Here is a 21,681-nt window from a genome sequence, read left to right on the forward strand (position 1 = left end):
TTTTGGCCACAGCAATCAGAGCAGAAAAAGAAATAAAAGGAATCCAGATTGGAAAAGAAGAAGCAAAACTCACTGTTTGCAGATGACATGATCCTCTACATAGAAAACCCTAAAGACTCTACCAGAAAATTACTAGAGCTAATCAACAAATATAGTAAAGTTGCAGGATATAAAATTAACACACAGAAATCCCTTGCATTCCTATACAGTAACAATGAGAAAACAGAAAGAGAAATTAAGGAACAATTCCATTCACCATTGCAACGAAAAGAATAAAATACTTAGGAATACCTAAGAATACCTAAAGAAACAAAAGACCTATATATAGAACACTATAACACACTGATGAAAGAAATCAAAGAGGTCACAAATAGATGGAGAAATATACTGTGTTCATGGATCAGAAGAATCAATATAGTGAAAATGAGTATACTACCCAAAGCAATCTGTAGATTCAGTGCAATCCCTACCAAGCTACCAACGGTATTTTTTACAGAACTAGAACAAATAATTTCACAGTTTCTATGGAAATACAAAAACCCTCGAATAGCCAAAGCAATCTTGAGAAAGAAGAATGGAACTGGAGGAATCAACCTGCCTGACTTCAGTCTTTACTACAAAGCCACAGTCATCAAGAGAGTATGGTACTGGCACAAAGACAGAAATATAGATCAATGGAACAAAATTAAAAGCCCAGAGATAAATCCACACAGCTATGAACACCTTATCTTTGACAAAGGAGGCAAGAATATACAATGGAGAAAGGACAATCTCTTTAACGAGTGGTGCTGGGAAAATTGGTCAACCACTTGTAAAAGAATGAAACTAGAACACTTTCTAATACTATACACAAAAATAAACTCAAAGTGGATTAAAGATCTAAATATAAGACCAGAAACTATAAAATTCCTAGAGGAAAACATAGGCAAAACACTCTCTGACATAAACCACAGCAGGATCCTCTTATGACCCACCTCCCAGAATATTGGAAATAAAAGCAAAAATAAACAAATGGGACCTAATTAAAATTAAAAGCTTCTGCACAACAAAGGAAACTGTAAGCAAGGTGAATAGACAGCCTTCAGAATGGGAGAAAATAATAGCAAATGAAGCAACGGACAAAGGATTAATCTCAAAAATATACAAGCAACTTCTGCAGCTCAATTCCAGGAAAATAAAAGACCCCATCAAAAAGTGGGCCAAAGAACTAAACAGACATTTCTCCAAAGAAGACATACAGATGGCTAACAAACACATGAAAAGATGCTCAACATCACTCATTATCAGAGAAATGCAAATCAAAACCACAATGAGGTACCATTACACGCAAGTCAGAATGGCTGCTATCCAAAAGCCTACAAGCAATAAATGCTGGAGAGGGTGTGGAGAAAAGGGAACCCTCTTACACTGTTGGTGGGAATGCAAACTAGTACAGCCACTATGGAGAACAGTGTGGAGATTCCTTAAAAAACTGGAATTAGAACTGCCATATGACCAGCAATCCTGCTGCTGGGCATACACAGTGAGGAAACCAGAATTGAAAGAGACACATGTACCCCAGTGTTCATTGCAGCACTGTTTATAATAGCCAGGACATGGAAGCAACCTAGATGTCCATCAGCAGATGAATGGATAAGCAAGCTGTGATACATATACACAATGGAATATTACTCAGCCGTTAAAAAGAATACATTTGAATCAGTTCTAATGAGGTGGATGAAACTGGAGCCTATTATACAGAGTGAAGTAAGCCAGAAAGAAAAATACCAATACAGTATACTAACACATATATATATGGAATTTAGAAAGATGGTAACAATAACCCTGTATGCGAGACAGCAAGAGAGAGACAGATGTACTGAACAGTCTTTTGGATTCTGTGGGAGAGGGCGAGGGTGGGATAATATGGGAGAATGGCATTGAAACATGTAAATTATCACATGTGAAATGAATCGCCAGTCCAGGTTCGATGCATGATACAGGATGCTCAGGGCTGGTGCACTGGGATGACCCAGAGGGATGGATGGGGAGGAAGGTGGGAGGGGGGTTCAGGATGGGGAACACATGTACACCCATGGTGGATTCAAGTCAGAGTATGGCAAAACCAATACAATGTTGTAAATTAAAATAAATAAATAAATTAATTTTTAAAAATGATTGTCTCTAGGAGTTAAACTGAGGTTTAACTAGTGCAGGGTTTCATAGTGCAGAAGATTACTTTTTACTGTATGTTTGTATATAGTGCTTGGAATTATCTTTTTGGGTTTGTTCTGGCTTTTTGTTATTATTTTTTTGTTAAAATTATTGTATTAGTTTCTAAAAAAAGGATTTTAAGACATTTCCCATCAGTATTCCTGCAGTAGAAGAAATGATAGTCTCTAATTAAGGCAGAAAGAACCTGATCCCAGATAGAAATTCTGACATGCAAGGAGAACTAAAGAGCAAAGAAAGTAGTAAATTTCTGAGATGAAACTAAATAAACATCGACTATATAAAGCAACAATAATAGTATTGTGAGATTTTAAAATCAATGTATGTATTGAAATGAGTAAATTAGGAAAGAATAAAGACTGAAAATGAAGGAGCTAAACATTTATCTAAAGAAGTTAGGAAAACAATAGCAAAATAATCCTGAAGAAAATTAAATAAAGCAAATGATAACATTGAAAGTGTAATGAAAAACTGATTATTTGAAAACACTACTGAAAGTGATGGGTAATTTGTATATTGCTTTCATAATTAAAAATCAATGAAATAAATGTAAATAAATATCTATATTACTTTCTTCTTTATGAGTGAGAAAATTATGCTACCAAAATATTCAGTAAATGAGACTGATTATATAATTGACCTACATCACAATTAAATTTTATTCATTTATTAAAATGTTAATTTTAATAACACAGAAAATGCTTATTATATAGCATTATGCAAAAACAGTATACAAACCTGGATGGTTAGTATGATCTTACCTTTTTACAAAAATTCACAGAGAAAGCCTATGAGGAAATATGTCTAATGTGAACAATTTACTGATTTATATAGATTTATATGCTATGTATTTATGGATGATTTTGCTCTATTTCTTTATACTTTTCAAAATATGCACTCCTTATAATTTCTTAAATCGCTATGTTATACTCTTATTAAATTGGAAAATTAAGACATTTTCTAAAATATATATTCCCTTTTTGCTCCCAGTCTTCAGTTCACAGTTCATAGTAGTTACACCACTTCCCTGAGAGGCACCCTAAGTGGTAGAAACTGGAAAGCAACCTTCATGAATGATAAGTTGCTGTCCTCTGGAATTCTAGGCTTGTGGGTCTGCAAGTGATACTATGAACACTATGTTCTTCATGATCAAACTCAGCTTCCTGTTTCATTATTTACCTCCTGCTGAGATCTTGCCCTTGATATGATGATAGCTAGAGGTATTTTTGTTCTGCTTTTCCTAAACTTAAACCAGTATTCCATTCCATTTCTAGCTATGGATAATACTACTGAGCTACATAATGAAATTATGAACTATTTGTGTGATTTATAAGATGTGTAACTAACATATTTTATGGGATATAAAGACTATGAAAGTTTGGTCTACTATGTGTTTAATTGCTTTGTGTGTGTGTGTTCTGTGTTATTTAAGTTTTATATTGATTTTTTAATATAATTTATTTTATTTTTATATATTATAATAAATTATAACATTTATTATATATTTATATATTTATAATATATATAATATAATTATATATTATATATATTACATATATATAATAAAATATATTGTAATAATATAATAAAAGTAAATATATTTATTTATAATATAATAAAATATAAATTAAAATTATTTTATTAAATTTTTATATAATTTAATATAATTTCATCTTAGAAATGCTTGAGACATGTCTTTGTTGATGATTAATAGTGAAGCAAAAGAATTTGAGTTATATAACTTAATTAGTAGAGATATTGGAGTAGTGAATTGACTGTAAAAACTCAAACTTATAAAACAGATATTCTAAAAAACATATGCTACCCTATAAAATCAACAGAAAAGGCATTTTCACCAGTTGGATAAGTAACTCTCTGAGTCTCTTTATGGTCTTTCTACAGGAAGAAGCAATTCCGGTATCTTCTAGAAACCAAAGGGAAAAAACCTGGTATTGTCAGTGAAGAAAATAATGATAGCAAGAGACTTGTGGGAGAAAACACAAATCGTGCTACACTGAATTATACCACAAGAGACTTTTATACTGAAAAGCTAGAGGTAAAACTACCATTATCTTTGGAACTTATTGCCTGGATTAATTCCAAATGACTTGAGACTTGGGAGTTATATGTTTCTTTCCTAATCATTTAAGATAACCTTTTTAAATTCTGGAATGTTAGTCAGCCTCATATCCAGAGCTGGGGGCAGTAGGCACCAAGGAATTCGGGAGAAGGAGAGCCCTTAGTTCAATATATTTAAGCAGAAAAGAAATGTTTAAAAGAAATAGGTACCAAAAGTTTAGACCAAAGTAGGACCAGGATTCACATCTCTCTGAATTAAGAAAATTGGAGTAGACTTGCTCTGAGTACTTACCTAGCCTGTGCCAGACTGGCAGAAGACACAGCAGAACCTCCATTTCTCCAAGGACCATTGCATAGGTCCTTGATGTTTTAATTCACTATTTTGTCCTCCTACTGCATTAGCTTCTGTGTTCTTAGTCACATAATTTTAACCTATTCTGTTCCCACTATAGTCTTTTAGACATAAAGGCTAGAACCAATTCTTTACTACTGTATGTGTTCAGAAGTTTTTTGAAGGAATGCTGTGTTAGGGGACTGCAGAACTATAAAGAAGAGAACCATGCAGTGCGTGCCTTGATGGAACTCAGAGAAAGGTGAAGAAACAAGTCATCTAAATAAAAATAAGATGTTAAAATTCTGCAAGAGTGTTTGAGGGATTTAAGGGGTGTGTGTGAGTGTGTATTGGCCAAATATTTTTCAAATGTTTTATAATGGTTGTGAGATTCTTTATGCGAACTATATTGTAGCTGAAAACTCATTATGTCAAAAGAAAGCAAAACAGCAGAGCTGCCCCTGTTGTAGATGGGGTCCAGAGCTCTATTTGATTGGATCTTCTATTCTTTTCCTTTCTCCTTACCTCATTCCCAGACCTGAAGAATCTCTTTGGAACCCCTAGGCCTCTAAGGATTATACTTTGAAAAGCACTTAACTCAATGCAACAATATTTTTATAGCATCCTGAAGGATGTTTTGAAAAGATTCTGCTTTAAATTCAAGCACATGAAAGATTACTGCTTCATGAGGTAGTTGGGTATCACTGAACAACTCCAACAGTGCAGAAATTCTTACCCATGTTAAGCTGCCTCCTAATAACTTTCAATTAGTGATGCTAATGTTGCCTTATGTAGAAAACAGAGCAAATATCTTCCTTATGAAAACTCTTTAATACTTGAAATGAGTTACTTGAAGTTGTCTTTATAGTTATACTTTCCTACATTCAAAAATCACGTATTGAGCACCTGTCACATGTAATACTTGGGCTGTAACAAGCTGCTGTTATTGTCCTCATGAATCTCACATTCTAATGGAGGAGACAGACATATGCAGGGATAGTGTGAATCACTAAGTCAAGAGAGTGTAGCTCAGAGAAAATCTACTCAGTACTCTGTGGTGACCTAAACGGAGAGGAAATCAAAACAAAGAGGGGATACATGTATACGTATGGCTGATTGTCTTCCACAGAGCAGTGTAAAGAAACCATACTCCTTAAAGTAATTTAAAATTTAATACAATCCCAATAAGGGACCAAAAATTTTTCATTGAATCGATCCCACAGTACTTGTGGAAAAATAAACAAATAACCATAAAAACTCTGAAAAAGAAAAATGATGAGAAAACTAGCACTACTAGATAAATTAAGACATGTTATGGTCTTATCAGTTAAGATAGGGTGTTTATGGAGAGATAGTCTAGTGGGATAGAGTGGAAAATTCAAATGTACATCTAGATAAAAAAGAGAATTTATGATATGATAAAGAATAATCTCAAACAAATCAAGAAGGATTATCCCAGTAGTGATTTGAAAATAACTACAGAATTAAGGGGGGGAAAAAGCTGGATTCAGACTTTATACTTATATTCGCATTAGTTCCAAATGAGTCAGAGATATTGAAGTTTATAATGAAAGGGTAAAATATCTATAAGAAACCATGAAAGATTAATGTACAGCACTGACATCAGTAAGATCTTCAGAGAGATAAAATAAGCAATGACAGAAAACAAACTGAAAAAAATAATTTGCAACTAATCTCCCTAAATTATCAAGAACTTTTAGAAATCACTGAGAAAAGCGACCAACAATCCAGTATAGGTTGTGTCACTTATTCAAAAATAAATGTAAAATAATATACCATTTACCATGACAGTAAACACTGTCAGTTCAGTTCAGTCACCCAGTTGTGTCTGACTTTTTGCGACACCATGAACTGCAGCATGCCAGGCCTCCCTGTCCATCACCAACTCCCAGAGTTCACCCAAACCCGTGTCCATTGACTCGGTGATGCCATCCAACCATCTCATCCTCTGCCGTCTCCTTCTCCTCCTGCCCTCAATCTTTCCCAGCATCAGGGTCTTTTCAGATGAGTCAGCTCTTCACATCAGGTAGCCAAAGTATTGGAGTTTCAGCTTCAACATCAGTCCTTCCAATGAACACACAGGACTGATCTCCTTTAGGATGGACTGGTTGGATCTCCTTGCAGTCCAAGGGACTCTCAAGAGCCTTCTCCAACACCACAGTTCAAAAGCATCAATTCTTTGGTGCTCAGGTTTCTTTAAAATATATATAAGTCCTCCACAGAGAAAATTGTAATGTTTTATTGAAAGACACTGAAAAAGAACTAAATGGATAATTTATGTTTATGGACAGAAACTTTCTACAAAGTAAAGATGTCAGTTCTTCCTAAATCCATCAGTATAAGGCAGTTCTAATCAAAATTTGGACAGTTATTTGTGGAACTTCACCAGTTGATCCTAAAGATGTCTGATAGAGCAAAGGACTTAACACAGCAGTGTAAGTGAGGAGAACTTGCCTTACCAGATATGAAGTACTATTTTTAGCTGTAGTAATTGAGGTCATATAGGAATAGATTCATAGATCCATGGTCAAAATAGCCAGAACTAGCCCATGTTTATGGGAAAACTTTGTACAGATATCAGGTATTGCTGACTTCTACAGACAGACTAGCTAATAAATGCTACTGAGGAAATGAAATATCAAATCAGAAATACATATCCCTGCCATGGTGTACTTTGTTAAAAACCATATTAAAAAAATTAACCCCAGATCAAATAAAAACCCAAATATGAAAAGCAAACTATAAAATTATCACTTAAAAAAACAGATGAAAACATGGCCATGATTGGGTAGGCTATGATTTTCTAACCCCCTGCCCCCCAAGGGCACAAACTGTAGGGAGAAATTTTGATAAATTTGGCAATAGAGGTCATTTTTTGAAAAAAACAAAAACAACAGGAAGAGTTTCCATGGAGCCATATAAGCAGAGTCTTGACTAAAGTGGTTCGAGAGGGAAATAAGCAATCAAGAAGTAAAGAGAGCAAATGCTGGCTCCTGTTTGAGAAGTATCAAAGGGAAAAATAAAATCTGAAGCCACATAACATTTGGAAAGAATAATATGCCATTAGGAGATTTGGATCTGTGCCCATGATTCCACCACTTATTTATTACCTGAAAGGCCTTGCCCTGGTCCCTTAATCACTTTCTCTTGACTCACAATGTAGCATTCCCCACTTCCTGAAAAATATTTAAATCACTGCAACACAAAGTGCTCGTTCTCTCTCCTCTGTATATCTTGAGTTGTTGAAGGAATTACTTGAAGTAAGTTTCTCACAAATCAGGTAAGCTGCCCCTTTCACTGTACATATGACATGTATAATTCTGTTGCTTGGCAGGTGTTCATCCAATGTCCTGACTTATTCTGAAAAAGATTTGAGATGGACAGAAAGCTGAAAGGGATTTGAAAGAATCCAATCCTGTTATTAGACAGCTGGGGAAAACTGGAAACTTAGGTGAACAACTGAGGCTCACATAGTGAATTCCTGACTGAACTGCCTCTAGAACTCAGACCTTCTGATTCCTGGCCTTGGCTCCTTTCAGTTTATCATGAATGCATCCTAAAGTCTTCTTGACCACCCCAGCACAAAGGGCTCTCGTTTCTTTGAACACCAGTGGTATTTGCTGTCTAAAATCTCATCCAGCACTTATGTACTGTTTCATTTCTTTTAGTTAAGCTTTTAATGTGTGTAGGACATCTCTCCAACTAGACTGCAGGTTCTTCAAGAGCTAGATTAGCTTTTTATCCAGGTAGGTATTAGTAGATGACAGCTGCTGCTGCTGCTGCTAAGTCGCTTCAGTCGTGTCTGACTCTGTGCGACCCCATAGACGGCAGCCCACCAGGCTCCGCGTCCCTGGGATCCTTCAGGCAAGAACACTGGAGTGGGTTGCCATTTCCTTCTCCAAGATGACAGCAAATCCTGAGCAAATCTCTCAACCTTTGTTAACCTTAGATTCCCATTTATAAAATGGAGATATGGATTAAATTCCTATAGAAGTACCATTATCGTTAAAAAAACTCTATAACAAGTCTACCATGACCTGCTTTTTTCTATCTTCATGACAATAAAATTTTAGTTCAATGCACTAACATAAACAGTATTGTATAGAGTTCATCTCATCAGGATTGAACTTGTGAAATACTTGTTTTATGACCCCCCCCACCAGGATAGAAAAAAATAAGTGTGTGATGTGTGAAAGCATTTGAGAATGGAAAAACATTATTCAAAGAGGAGCAACTTCTTGACAGGTCAGGGCAAGAGAAGTATCTCTAATGTGCTCTTAACAGGATCGTTCTGAACATGCAGAATGAGTCGTGCTGGCAGACACCTGATGAGTTTTAAGAGTATACTGCATGGAGATGCAGAGTAATTGGCTTAGTGGAGAGAAGAAATGAAGCAAAGATGCTTTCAAACACATTTACTAATTAAGGGTTAGTGTATATTAGATACAATTCTGTATCAACATGTTTATAAAGAAGTCATGGAAGAAACTAGCACAGAATTGTAAAGCACCAAAAATTGCACTATGCCAATTAGAAAAGTTTAATTTGTATTATATGTAAATTATTTAACAGAAGTCATCATTTAAATATCTTTATATTTTTCTTATCCCTTATTACTATAAAAATTTTCCAGTCCTACCTACTGCTAGAAATTTTTTTAAAATTCAAAATCATGTTTTAAGAAACTTAGATGTCTGTAAGAGAGGTCTTCTACCTCTATAAATACATTGCTCATTGCAAAATAGTGCTTGTTTTAGTTATTGATCTCTATTGATTCACACTTATCTTTCTTCTTGGTAGTCTCCTTGTTTCCCAAATTTATTGAGTGTAAAAAGGGAGCACCTAAATGCTGTTCTCATTGATAAGCTAACTTAGTGCTCATGATTAAGTCCCAGGCAATATTTCAGAGTTAGTGAAGTTCGGTTCACCAGAGAAGTCACCAACTGGAATGATCTGTTCTTTATTGCCTATCAAAATCTGTACATATTTTTATGATAGGTCAATATAGACCTATTGCTTTTTTTTTTTTTTTTGTTTTGTGTTTTGTTTTCCATTTATTTTTATTAGTTGGAGGCTAATTACTTTACATCATTGCAGTGGTTTTTGTCATACATTGAAACCTATTGCTTTTAAGACATGAACTAAATCAGATCAGCATGTGATTATTTATTATCAGTAAGTGATTATTTAGAGAAATCTTATATGTTATAAGAAAATTTCCAAAATGTGCCTCTGTTACAGGAAGTTAGTAACAATTGGGACTCATTGTTAAAGTCTGTTAATTAATCAAGAATCCAAAGCATATTTATTTTTTGTTTTATAAATTATAAAACTTTGGAAAAGGAAGAGAAGTAGATAAAAGTAGTAGAAATACTCATCGTCTCACTACCCTAAGACAATTTTAATGACACTTCAGTATATTTTCTTTCAGTAATATTGAATATATTTTTGTAACTTTTTAATGAAAATTTCAAACATATGACAAAGTTGAAATAATTTTACAGTAAACATTCATTCCCCAAACCTAAATTCTACTGTTAGCATTGTACTGTACCATGCACTTGCTTTATTACTTATCTACCCTTTTCCCCATCCATCAATAATCCACCTTATTTTTTAAATTTATTTCAAAGTAATTACACACATTACCATGATTCTCCGTAAATAATTCAGCGAGCAGGTCATTCAGTTCAGTTCAGTTCAGTTCAGTCGCTCAGTCGTGTCTGACTCTTTGCAACCCCATGAATCACAGCACACCAGGCCTCTCTGTCCATCACCAACTCCGAGAGTTCACTCAAACTCATGTCCATCGAGTCGGTGATGCCATCCAGCCATCTCATCCTCTGTCGTCCCCTTCTCCTCCTGCCCTCAATCCCTCCCAGCATCAGGGTCTTTTCCAGTGAGTCAACTCTTCACATCAGGTGGCCAAAGTATTGGAGTTTCAGCTTCAGCATCAGTCCTTCCAATGAACACCCAAGACTGATCTCCTTTAGGATTGACTGGTTGGATCTCCTTGCAGTCCGAGGGACTCTCTAGAGTCTTCTCCAACACCACAGTTCAAAAGCATCAATTCTTCGGTGCTCAACTTTCTTCACAGTCCAACTCTCACATCCATACATGACCACTGGAAAAACTATAGCCTTTACTAGATGGACCTTTGTTGGCAAAGGAATGTCTCTGCTTTTTAATATGCTATCTAGGTTGGTCATAACTTTCCTTCCAAGGAGTAAGCATTTTTTAATTTCATGGCTGCAATCACCATCTGCAGTGATTTTGGAGCCCAAAAAAATAAAGTCAGTCACTGTTTCCACTTTTTCCCCATCTATTTCCTGTGAAGTGATAGGACCAGATGCCATGATCTTAGTTTTCTGAATGTTGAGCTTTAAGCCAACTTTTTCATTCTCCTCTTTCACTTTCATCAAGAGGCTGTTTTGTTCTTCTTTGTTTTCTGCCATAAGGGTGGTGTCATCTGCATATCTGAGGTTACTGATATTTCTCCCAGCAATCTTGATTCCAGCTTGTGCTTCTTCCAGCCCAGCGTTTCTCATGATGTACTCTGCATATAAGTTAAATAAGCAGGGTGACAGTATACAGCCTTGACGTACTCCTTTTCCTATTTGGAATCAGTCTGTTGTTCCATGTCCAGTTCTAACTGTTACTTCGTGACCTGCATGCAGGTTTCTCAAGAGGCAGGTCAGGTGGTCTGGTATTCCCATCTCTTTCAGAATTTTCCACAGTTTATTGTGATCCACAGAGTCAAAGGCATTGGCATAGTCAATAAAGCAGAAATAGATGTGTTTATGGAATTCTCTTGCTTTTTCGATGATCCAGCGGATGTTGGCAATTTGATCTCTGGTTCCTCTGCCTTTTCTAAAACCAGCTTGAACATCTGGTAGGTGCCCAATATGCTACTGGAGATCAGTGGAGAAGTAACTCCAGAAAGAATGAAGGGACGGAGCCAAAACAAAAACAATACCCAGTTATGGATGTGACTGGTGATAGAAGCAAGGTCTGATGCTGTAAAGAGCAATATTGCATAGGAACCTGGAATGTTAGGTCCATGAATCAAGGCAAATTGGAAGTGGTCAAACAGGAGATGGCAAGAGTGAACGTTGACATTCTAGGAATCAGCAAACTAAAATGGACTGCAATGGGCGAATTTAACTCAGATGACCATTATATCTACTACTGTGGGCAGGAATCCTTTAGAAGAAATGGAGTAGCCATCATGGTCCACAAAAGAGTCCAAAATGCAGTACTTGGATGCAATCTCAAAAACAACAGAAGACCTACAAGACCTTTTAGAACTAATACCCAAAAAGGATGTCCTTTTCATTATAGGGGACTGGAATGCAAAAGTAGAAAGTCAAGAAATACCTGGAGTAACAGCCATATTTGGCCTTGGAGTACAGAATGAAGCAGGGCAGAGGCTAGTAGAGTTTTGCCAAGAGAACGCACTGGTCATAGCAAACACCCCCTTGCAACAACACAAGAGAAGACTCTACACATGGACATCACCAGATAGTCAACACTGAAATCAGATTGATTATATCCTTTGCAGCCAAAGATGGAGAAGCTCTATACAGTCAGCAAAAACAAGACCAGGAGCTGACTGTGGCTCAGATCATGAACTCCTTATTGCCAAATTCAGACTTAAATTGAAGAAAGTAGGGAAAACCACTAGACCATTCAGGTATGACCTAAATCAGATCCCTTATGATTATACAGTGGAAGTGAGAAATAGATTTAAGGGACTAGATCTGATAGAGTGCCTGATGAACTATGGACAGAAGTTTGTGACATTGTACAGGAGACAGGGATTAAGACCATCCCCATGGAAAAGAAATGCAAAAAAGCAAAATGGCTGTCTGAGGAGGCCTTACAAATAGCTGTGAAAAGAAGAGAAGCGAAAAGCAAGGGAGAAGAGGAAAGATATACCCATTTGAATGCAGAGCAGATCATTAGAGTTCAATAATTCATATAGTTTCTTATTTTGAGGTATAATTTATTTGCAATGAAATATAAATCTTAGGTATACAATTGTTAAGTTTTGACAAATACATATACTCATGTAACCCAATCTCTATCAAAACTTCATTTTGTACTTTTCTTTTTCCATTTAGCATTATAATGTAAGCATTTTCCTTGTTACTATACATCTTCATAGTAGAATTTAAGGGCAGTGTTTGTTGATATTTTAAATTTAACTTTTTAAAAATTATTTTACTATTTTGATATGAGTTAGAGGTTTCAGTAGATCCTTTTTCAATTAGTTAAACCTATTTTCTCATTGATATTTATTATTTATTTCCTTCTGTGATTATTCTTTATTTCTGTGAATTGCCTCCCGTATAATTCTGGTTATCTGATCTATTCCATTAATTTTTTCCCATATATATTATGGCATTTTCCATCATCATGTCTGAATACTCAAAGTATCAATCGCCAAAATAAGTGTTGAATTCTTGCGTTAATCAAAATGGCTTTGTTTCAGCTTCTAGGATGAAATCCGGGCCCAGTGCCCCAATTACCTCAGGTCTCAAACTTCCTCTATTGCATTTTTAAACCCAGGTTTTTCATTTGGGCTTCCCTTGTGGCTCAGTTGGTAAAGAATCCGCCTGCAATGTGGGAGACCTGGGTTTGATCCCTGGATTAGGAAGATCCCCTGGAGAAGGGAAAGGCTACCTACTCTAGTATTCTGGCCTGGAGAATTCCATGGACTCTATAGTCCATGGGGTTGCAAAGAGTCGCCTGAGCAACTTTCACTTTCACTTTTCATTTGCCGACTGCCAGACCCAGAAGTTGAGTGGGTGCATTGTCTCATCTGAAGGTCAAGTTCTGGGTCCCAGGCTTGTATATATGTCCTCTTTCTCCTTGTACACTTTCCCCCAACTTTGTCCAAATATTCTCAGCCACATAAGTCAGTGTAATGTATCACTACATTCTTTCCTAAAATATGAAATGAATTCAGAGTGTGGATATTTCAAGTGTGTATATAGATATTAACTGACCTCAAGGCTTCCCAGGTGGTGCTAGTGGTAAAGAACCCTCCTGCCAATGCAGGAGATGTAAGAGACATGGGTTCAATCCCTAGGTTGGGAAGATCCCCTGGAGAAGGGCATGGCAATCCACTCCAGTTTTTTTGCCTGGAGAATCCCATGGACAGAGGAGCCTGGTGGGCTACATTCCATAGCATTGCAAAAGAGTCGGACATGACTGAAGCAACTTAGCACGCATGCACACTAACTGACCTCATGTTAATTAATATTGTTAGCATCATGTACCATTAGAAGCCATGAATCTGTGCATTCAGCTGACTTGTGTGAGGTCAACTACCTGCACTGAGAAAGGAGAAAGTCTATCAACAGAGAAACTGTAGTTATGATCCAGTGATTCCAATAAATAAAAGCTTTTAAAATACAACATAAAGTCTTTATTTCTCCCCACAATTAGCAAATGAGTTTCATATTAGCTCAACTGGAAGTTTTCTTCTCATAGTTGCCAAGAAATACATTTTTTAACAGAGCTGTCCCGCAGAGCTGGGAGTGGACTGGCAAGAAGGAAGCCCTCAGTTGCTGTCTATACTCAGGCAGAGCTCTGTGTCAGAGTGTCTGGGAAAGTGTTCCTGCTCTGAGGGGTGGGGTCAGAATAGATTATTTCAGGTTTCTCTGGTTCAGCTAATTGTTGCTCTGGTTTGGGGCCTAATTATGATCCAATGCAAAATATTCTTTTTTCTAACAGGAAATAAAGGAAAAAAAGAAATTCTGCAAGATGTATATCGAGGATCTTGTGAAGGAAGCCACAGAAATCAACATGAAAAATGAAGCTTTGCAGAAACTTTGGCCACAGATGTTCATTGAGCTTGTGAGGGATGCAGTTATAGAAATCCGCAATAAAAATTCCTATATGAAGCTTTGCCTACAGCAGATAACTGACCAAAAATAGAAATGGCTTTTAGTTACAATTGAGATTTTCAGTTTTATGTTTTTGATGGTTAAAAATATGTGGGTTGAAAAATGTTAAAGCAACAACAAAACTTTTCCTTCAAGCTAGAAAGACTAGCATCAAAGCATTTATTGCCTACTGTTCTTGTAGTTAAAGGTTAGGAAGGGAAAGAACAAAAGGGAAAATTCATTTCCTATGTATGTTGACCAAACAGCCTTTGGGAACTGAGCAGTCTTTAGGGCCCTTGAATGGGCCCTGCATCTTGGGTTCTTGATTTGACTGGTGCCCCTGCTATAGCCCAAAGCACGTAGTGTTCGCTCATGGTTCAGCATGAGTTGCTTCTGTCTACTTTCAGCTGATAATTTTTAGTTACTTACCTCTTTATTTTATGTCTTGATTTCAAAGCCAAAAATATGTTCTTTTTTATGAGTGAAGAGTAAACTTATTAATAAATTAGTTTAAAAGAAAACGTGTTTGCCTCCTTAATCCAGTCAGAATTGTCATATTTATTGTATGTTTCTCTTTACCTGAGTAGGAGCCCTTCTCTTTACTTTTGTAGGAAGAGGCCTCATTCTTCTAAGGATGCATCCTTGGTGCACCACAGAAGGTCCTGGGGGTCACTATGAGCAGAAAATATGAAAATGAGTCCAAACAGGGACAGGAAGAAAGTGTTTTTGCCTTAAGAGATCCTGAGCGTGCGTATGTAAAATGCAGTGACTAATCAGGAAGTCTGCGTCTCTGAATGGTGTCTCTTTCTGCTGTTGGCTGTGCTGAGGCTCTTTTTCTAGATAGGCATGTGTACCTGTATCTCAAAAGTATTAGGGATTTATGAGGGCAAGTTTCTGATTTTTCTAATTCCAGTTGAAGATCAAACCAAGAAATAAGATATAAGCAGGGGATTGTCCTGGTTGATGCTAGTGATTTTGGAGCCCATGACCATAGCCAGAAGTGGTACAACTTTAGAAACACAATCTTACAGGTCCATAAATAGGAATTCTCCGATATGCTCAGATTTCACCAGGCAGCTAGCTGTATAGATCACCAGGATATGGGGAAATGAGAACAAAAGTTACAGGACAATAGAGTCCTATGGAAATGCTTGAAGGGAAGGAAGGTAAGCTGCTTTGCTTACACTAAGAAAGGCCTACATCCTTAAGAGCTCTTGGTGACCCTCAAGTTTAAGAAGGGCTCAAGTTCAGGAAGCCATGTTTCAGAACATGGCCTTTCAAGTCTCATTGTCCTGGGTTTGCATCTTGGCACTTCAGCTCCCACTTTAGCTTGTGAACCATCTGGACATCAGTTTCCTCATAATAGCACATATCTTATAAGATCATTGTGAGGATCAGATGAGATAATGCATTTAAAAGTGACCACAGAGTAAATGAAGCTATTCTTCGTCATCTTCTAGAAACAGGTTGAACCACAGAGTTGGTGCCCCAGGACAGGAAGAACTGTTAGTGTTTCCTGATGAGACTCCACCTCTCCAAATTGAAACATACAGACCAACTCTCATCTGTCTGGTAAACAGTGACCCCTCCCCGGGTTTCTCTCTTATTTGGTATAGAACTGAGAGCCCACCTTGAGGGTGATGCTGAGATGAAAAACAAGAGTATGTTGTTCGTGGGCTTCTAGGAAATATGAGAGGCAAGGACATCTGACTCTGACTCTGGACAAGGACATCTGACATCTGACTCAGGCATGCGGGGAGTGGTTGCTCACTCTAGGCCAGGCAGGGGAATGCCTGGCTGTTTAATAAATGACCTGTCTAGCTTCCTGCATGCTGCCTCTCTTCCCCTCACCCTCCCACCCCTGATGTTAAAGAGACTAGATCTTCACGTTCACATGCATTCTTGGCTCTCCCCAGTCCTCCTGGGCATTTAAGGAACTGAAAGAAGATCAGCACTCACTGGCTTGGTGGCAAACCTACAGGTTGGCTCAAACTCAGAGCACCTGCTTCAAGCCTAGTAGGAGGGTTTCTGTCTTGTTTCTGAAATCAAAACTCCTTAATGCCCCATCTTTGGTCACTTGGTCTCTTCATCCATTTGCACTCGAGCTCCCTCTTGTTTACCGCCACTGTTACACACTGACTGAGTTCTATTACTTGAATCCTTGTTTTGCCTGATCCCAAATCCCACTGACTGTGTCCTCCTGTGTAATTCTTATCCCTTGCTACTCAGCTTCCTCCCAACCCATGCTTGCTGGACTTTCAGGGTGAGGATAATCCCCAGAGGAAAGGGCAAGGGGACCTGGGTCTACCGTGTCTGAAATCAACTGAGGACTCTCTGGCTAGTGGGGATCCCTGCAACAAGTTGTCATCTCTGCTTGGGGTTTTCCAGGATCTTCCGAAAGGGAGTGAGATGCATACCACACAGCTGAGACTATCAAGGCTAGTGTATTTTGAAGGATTGCCTTTTTCCAAGAAGAATCTCGAGCTGAAACAGAATATCACCTCAAAAACAAAAAGGTACAGAATCCACCAACTGGGGAGATACCATCCTCTGGGTTATGGTTTAGCAGTTAGCTGGTTACATGTGCTGTTGTTGGGTCTGGGGATGGCTGCTGAGTGTGCGGCTAATTAACTGTGCTGCTGTCAAGGATGGTGCCCGGGTCGGCTCCCTACTTCGCGAGCTTCGCTCCACTAAAGGCCTGATGCAGGAGACCGTGAAGCCTCACCCTGCTCCTGATTTGTTCCTTTCCAGGGCAGGGGCGGCAGTGGTATTCATATGCTCCACTGAGTAATAATAATCATATCAACAAATAGGATTTATTTACTTAAAATCATGCACTAGTTTAAGCTCTTTTTTAAAATGTTTTAAATTTATTTTTGTCCGTGTTGAGTCTTGGTTGCTGCATGCCAGCTTTCTCTAGTTATAACAAGCGGGGTCTGCTCTTCACTGCGATGCAGGGTCTTCTTTCGGTGTTTCTCTAGTCGTGGCGCGCAGGCTCTAGGTGAGCAGACTCAGCAGTTGCAGTACGTGGCCCTAGAGCGCACGGGCTTCAGTAGTTGCTATTCAAGTGCTCTAGAGCTCAGGTTCAGTGGTCATGGCTCGTGGGTTTAGTTGCCCCACAGCATGTGGGAGATTTCTAGACCAGAGATCAAACCCATTTCCCCTGCACTGCAGGACTCCACTGAGTCACCAAGGGAGTCCTATTTTAAGCTCTTTACATGTATTGTCTCATTTGTTCTCCCTGCACTGTGATATACATGTGCTATTGCCCCTATTTGAACACTAGAAAACGGAGACATTGAGAGGTTAAAAACCTCACCCAAGAGTATTTCATCCAATAAGTAGTACATGGAACCTACATTCACGACCATATTTCGTCTTAAGCATTTGGCATCTGAGTAATATAAATGAAAGAATGAAAAGAAAGGAAGGAAAGAAAAGGAAGAAGCAAGTAAAGGAAAGAAGGACAAAAGAACAAATGAAAGAAGAACCTGGCTAGTTAGCAAGGCAAGCATGCAAACCAGAATACAAAGATACTGCTCAGGAGAATATTAAGTTAAATCTTAAAGGACAAAGGTTAGTTTTCCTAACCTGCTTTTATGGGTCAGCTGGAGATGGAATGGTTACTGTTGCCAAGAAGTTCAGAGCCAAGTTTGAAACTTGATCACACTGACTGTGGTTAACCAGTATTGATGGAGTATTTGTTATCTTTGATCCTGATTTTCTACTTAGGTTTATGTTTTTCTGGCTCATTGTATGTTTTTTTTTTTTTTTTTTTTTGCAAGCTACCTCAAATCCTTTATGGAAACAGGATAAAGATAAATAAGTGAGTTAAAATATACCCAAAGCTCCAAAGAATAGACTACTCCTATATTTTGGGCAATGAAATAGTTTACAGTTTCTCTTCAGGAGACAATGAAACTATTCCTTATACCAATCTCTCTAAACTTGAGTTATCAGAGAGTTGGCGTCTTTCTTCTCTTTGTTTATCTTGAAATATTTCAACATGTAGAAATATAGGTAGAATAGTATCTCAAATAAAACCCTGTATCCACTACCAAGCATAACAGATATTTTTCCACATTTGCTTCAGATTTTAAAAATAAAACATCACAAGTAGAAATGGAGCCTCTGTGTAGCTCTTTCCCTAGAGGTAACCACAATCCTGAATTTGATGCTTATCATTCATTCATGTTTTCATACCATTCCTATTTATGCAATATGCATAGGGAGTTCATTGAATTGACTTCATATTTTCATATTTTATATAAATAGTATCATGCAATATGCATTCTTTCTGCATATTTTTCTACTCACTATTCTATTTCTGAGAAGATCTCCCCAAAAACATAATTGATGGGAATAAGTAACTCAGCTTTTGTTATTGGTTTTTTTTTTTACTGCTGTTTGATATTTGGCTGTATGGTCAATGTATAATTTATATGTTCATTTTCCTGTTGATGGGCATTGTGATTTCTAGTTTATAACTATTACACACAATTCTTCTTTGAATATACTTGTTCACAGGTGAGTTTTGAGAGCACATAATTCCTGATGGAATTTCTGGGTCAGATGCACATCTTCAACTACATTAAGTATTGTAAACTGTTTTCTGAAGTTATTATCAGTTTACATTCTGACAATACATGTTCAGTTGTTCTACATTCTCAATTATCGATTTCAGTTTTTGCAACCTGACAAGTTAATGTGCAGTTATGTGTGTGTGTTCTTGAGGATGGCTTTTGTGCAGAGAAGAGATTATTCAAGAACTTTTTTAAAATTAAATTTATATACAGTGAAATGCACTTAAGTGTAAAATCTGATTAATTTTGAAAATATCAACATCCCAATTACGATATAAAACATTTTAATCACTTGAGAAAAGTTATTCTAGCCAATTGCCTTTCCCTATGAGCAACTATTTTTCTAATTTCTTTCACCAGTGATTGGTTAATTTTGTCTGTTCTAGAACTTCCTGTGAATAGAACAATACAGTGTGTACTCTTGTGTCAGGCATCTTTTACCCAAGAGATATATTTTTAAGAATCACTCATATTGTTTCACGTATCTGAAATTGTAATTTTTATTGCATAGTGTGAAAATACTACAATTTGTTTAACCATTCTATTGGGTTGTTTCTAACTTTGGGGATATTATGAATAAAGACATTTTATACAAGTTCACTGGAGCTACTGGGTCATTATAAGTTTAACTTTCTAAGAAACTGCCATGCATTTTTCAGGTGTATAATTTTACACTCTCTCCAGCAACGTATACAGAGTTCCCACTGCCCACATGGTTGCCAACATTTGCTGTTGTGAGCCTTTATTATTTTCAACAATTCTAGTGTGGCTTTTTTGGCCATCTCATTGTTGCTTTAATTTTATTTTCCCTGATGTCTAATGCTGTTGATCATGTTTTTATGTGCTTTTTAGTCATTTTTATTTCTTCTTTTGTGAAGTAAATGTTCAAGTCTATTGCCCATTTCTAAAATTTGAATTGTTGTTTTATTATTGATTTGTATGAGTTCTATATATGTTCTATATAAAATACTTCTGTTTTGAATTATAAAGTTTAATCCACTGATTAAGCTGGATTGCCAGGGAAATCCTGGCAAGTGCTTTTTGATGTTCCCTTTAAAATGGTTTGCCTGTCCAAAGTTTGCAAAGATATTCTCTGTTTACTTCTGGAGGCTTTATAGATTTAGCTATCACATTCAGGACTGTTATCCTTCTTGAATTAATTTTTGCAAATACTGTGAAGTAGGGATCAAAATTCATTTTCTTTTGCATATGGAAACCCAGTTGTTCCCATATGGTGGTGGTTTAGTCGCTAAGTTGTGTCTTACTCTTGCGTCCCCATTGACTGTAGCCCGCCTGCATCCTCTGTCCATGGGATTCTCCAGGCAAGAATACTGAAATGGGTTGCCGTTTCCTTCTCCAGGGGATCTTCCCAACCCAGGGATCAAACCCAGGTCTCCTGCACCGCAGGCAGACTCTTTACTGACTGAACTACAAGGGATATAACTTCGTACAAAAAGTTCCTTTCTCCCATTGAATTGCATTGGTAATTTTTTTTTAAAAATCAATTGACCTGTACTTGTGTGGGTCTCCTTCTATACTTACTATTCTTTTCCATTTTAAACTCTTTACATGATACCATACTGTCATGAATACTGTAGTAAGTCTTGAAATCACATAATGTAACTCCTACCAACTTCATTTTTATTTTACAAAATTGTTTTAGCTAGTCTAGGTCTTTGCATTTCCATATAAATTTTAGAATCAGCTTGGCAATTTCTACAATAAAAAATGATTTGGGACATTTTTATTAGGATTATACTGACTATAGATGAATTGAGGAAGATGAATATCTTAATAATACTGCATTTCCACTGCATGAATATGAGATATCTCTTCATTTATTTAGACCATTTTTCAGCAAAATTTTGTAGGTTTAAGTTTAAATTTTATTCTGAAGTAAATTTATTCATGACTTTTTTGTATTTTTAAAATATTTTAAAGTTTTACTTTCAATGCTTTTTGCTAATATATAGTAATACAATTTATATATAATTGATCCTCATTGTTTATAGATTCTGTATTTGCAAATTCGCTTAATTGCTAAAGTATATTTGTAGCCTCAAAGTCAATACTCACAGGGCTTTCATGTTCATTCACAGACAAGAGCAGAGTGATGACAAATTTAAGTCAACCAGCACACACCTCCCAGCTGAGATCAAGGAAGGCAACATTCTGTCTTCTTGTCTTAGTTGTCATAATGTAAACAAGTATCCTTTTCATGGTATATTTAGTGTCATGTCTGTTGCATTTTTATCTTTCTGTTGGTGATTTTTTGTTTTTTTTAAAGTGTCACCCAAGGATAGTGCCAAACTGCTCTCTTAAGCACAAGATGGTTGTGATGTGCCTAACAGGAAAAATACATGTGTTAGATACATTTTGTTCAGGGATGAGTTGTAATGCTGTGGCCATGAGTTAAATGTTATTGAATCAATAATATGTATTCTAAAACATGTCTTAAACAAAGCATACATTAAAACATACTAATTGACTGAAAAAATGTTGTGCTCAGAGGTTCACAGGCACCTAACCCTGTATTTTCCCCAGGAGCAATTGTGTAATATTT

At 36.8% G+C, this 21,681-nt stretch overlaps 1 protein-coding gene across 14 annotated transcripts in view; it reads left to right on the forward strand.

The window, feature by feature from the left end:
• Positions 1–15,056, forward strand: part of LRRC49 (leucine rich repeat containing 49) — a 153,218-nt gene extending 138,162 nt beyond the window's left edge. For all 14 annotated transcript variants that reach the window (XM_070468737.1, XM_070468738.1, XM_070468740.1 and 11 more), the window contains 2 exons: positions 4,114–4,267; positions 14,384–15,056. In XM_070468737.1, the coding sequence (XP_070324838.1) occupies positions 4,114–4,267; positions 14,384–14,587 (358 nt within the window). In that variant the 3' untranslated portion in view covers positions 14,588–15,056. The remainder of the gene's footprint in view (positions 1–4,113; positions 4,268–14,383) is intronic.
• Positions 15,057–21,681: the final 6,625 nt, after the last annotated feature.

This window comes from Odocoileus virginianus, chromosome 6 (genome assembly GCF_023699985.2).
Source record: "Odocoileus virginianus isolate 20LAN1187 ecotype Illinois chromosome 6, Ovbor_1.2, whole genome shotgun sequence".
NCBI classification, from domain to species: domain Eukaryota; kingdom Metazoa; phylum Chordata; class Mammalia; order Artiodactyla; family Cervidae; genus Odocoileus; species Odocoileus virginianus.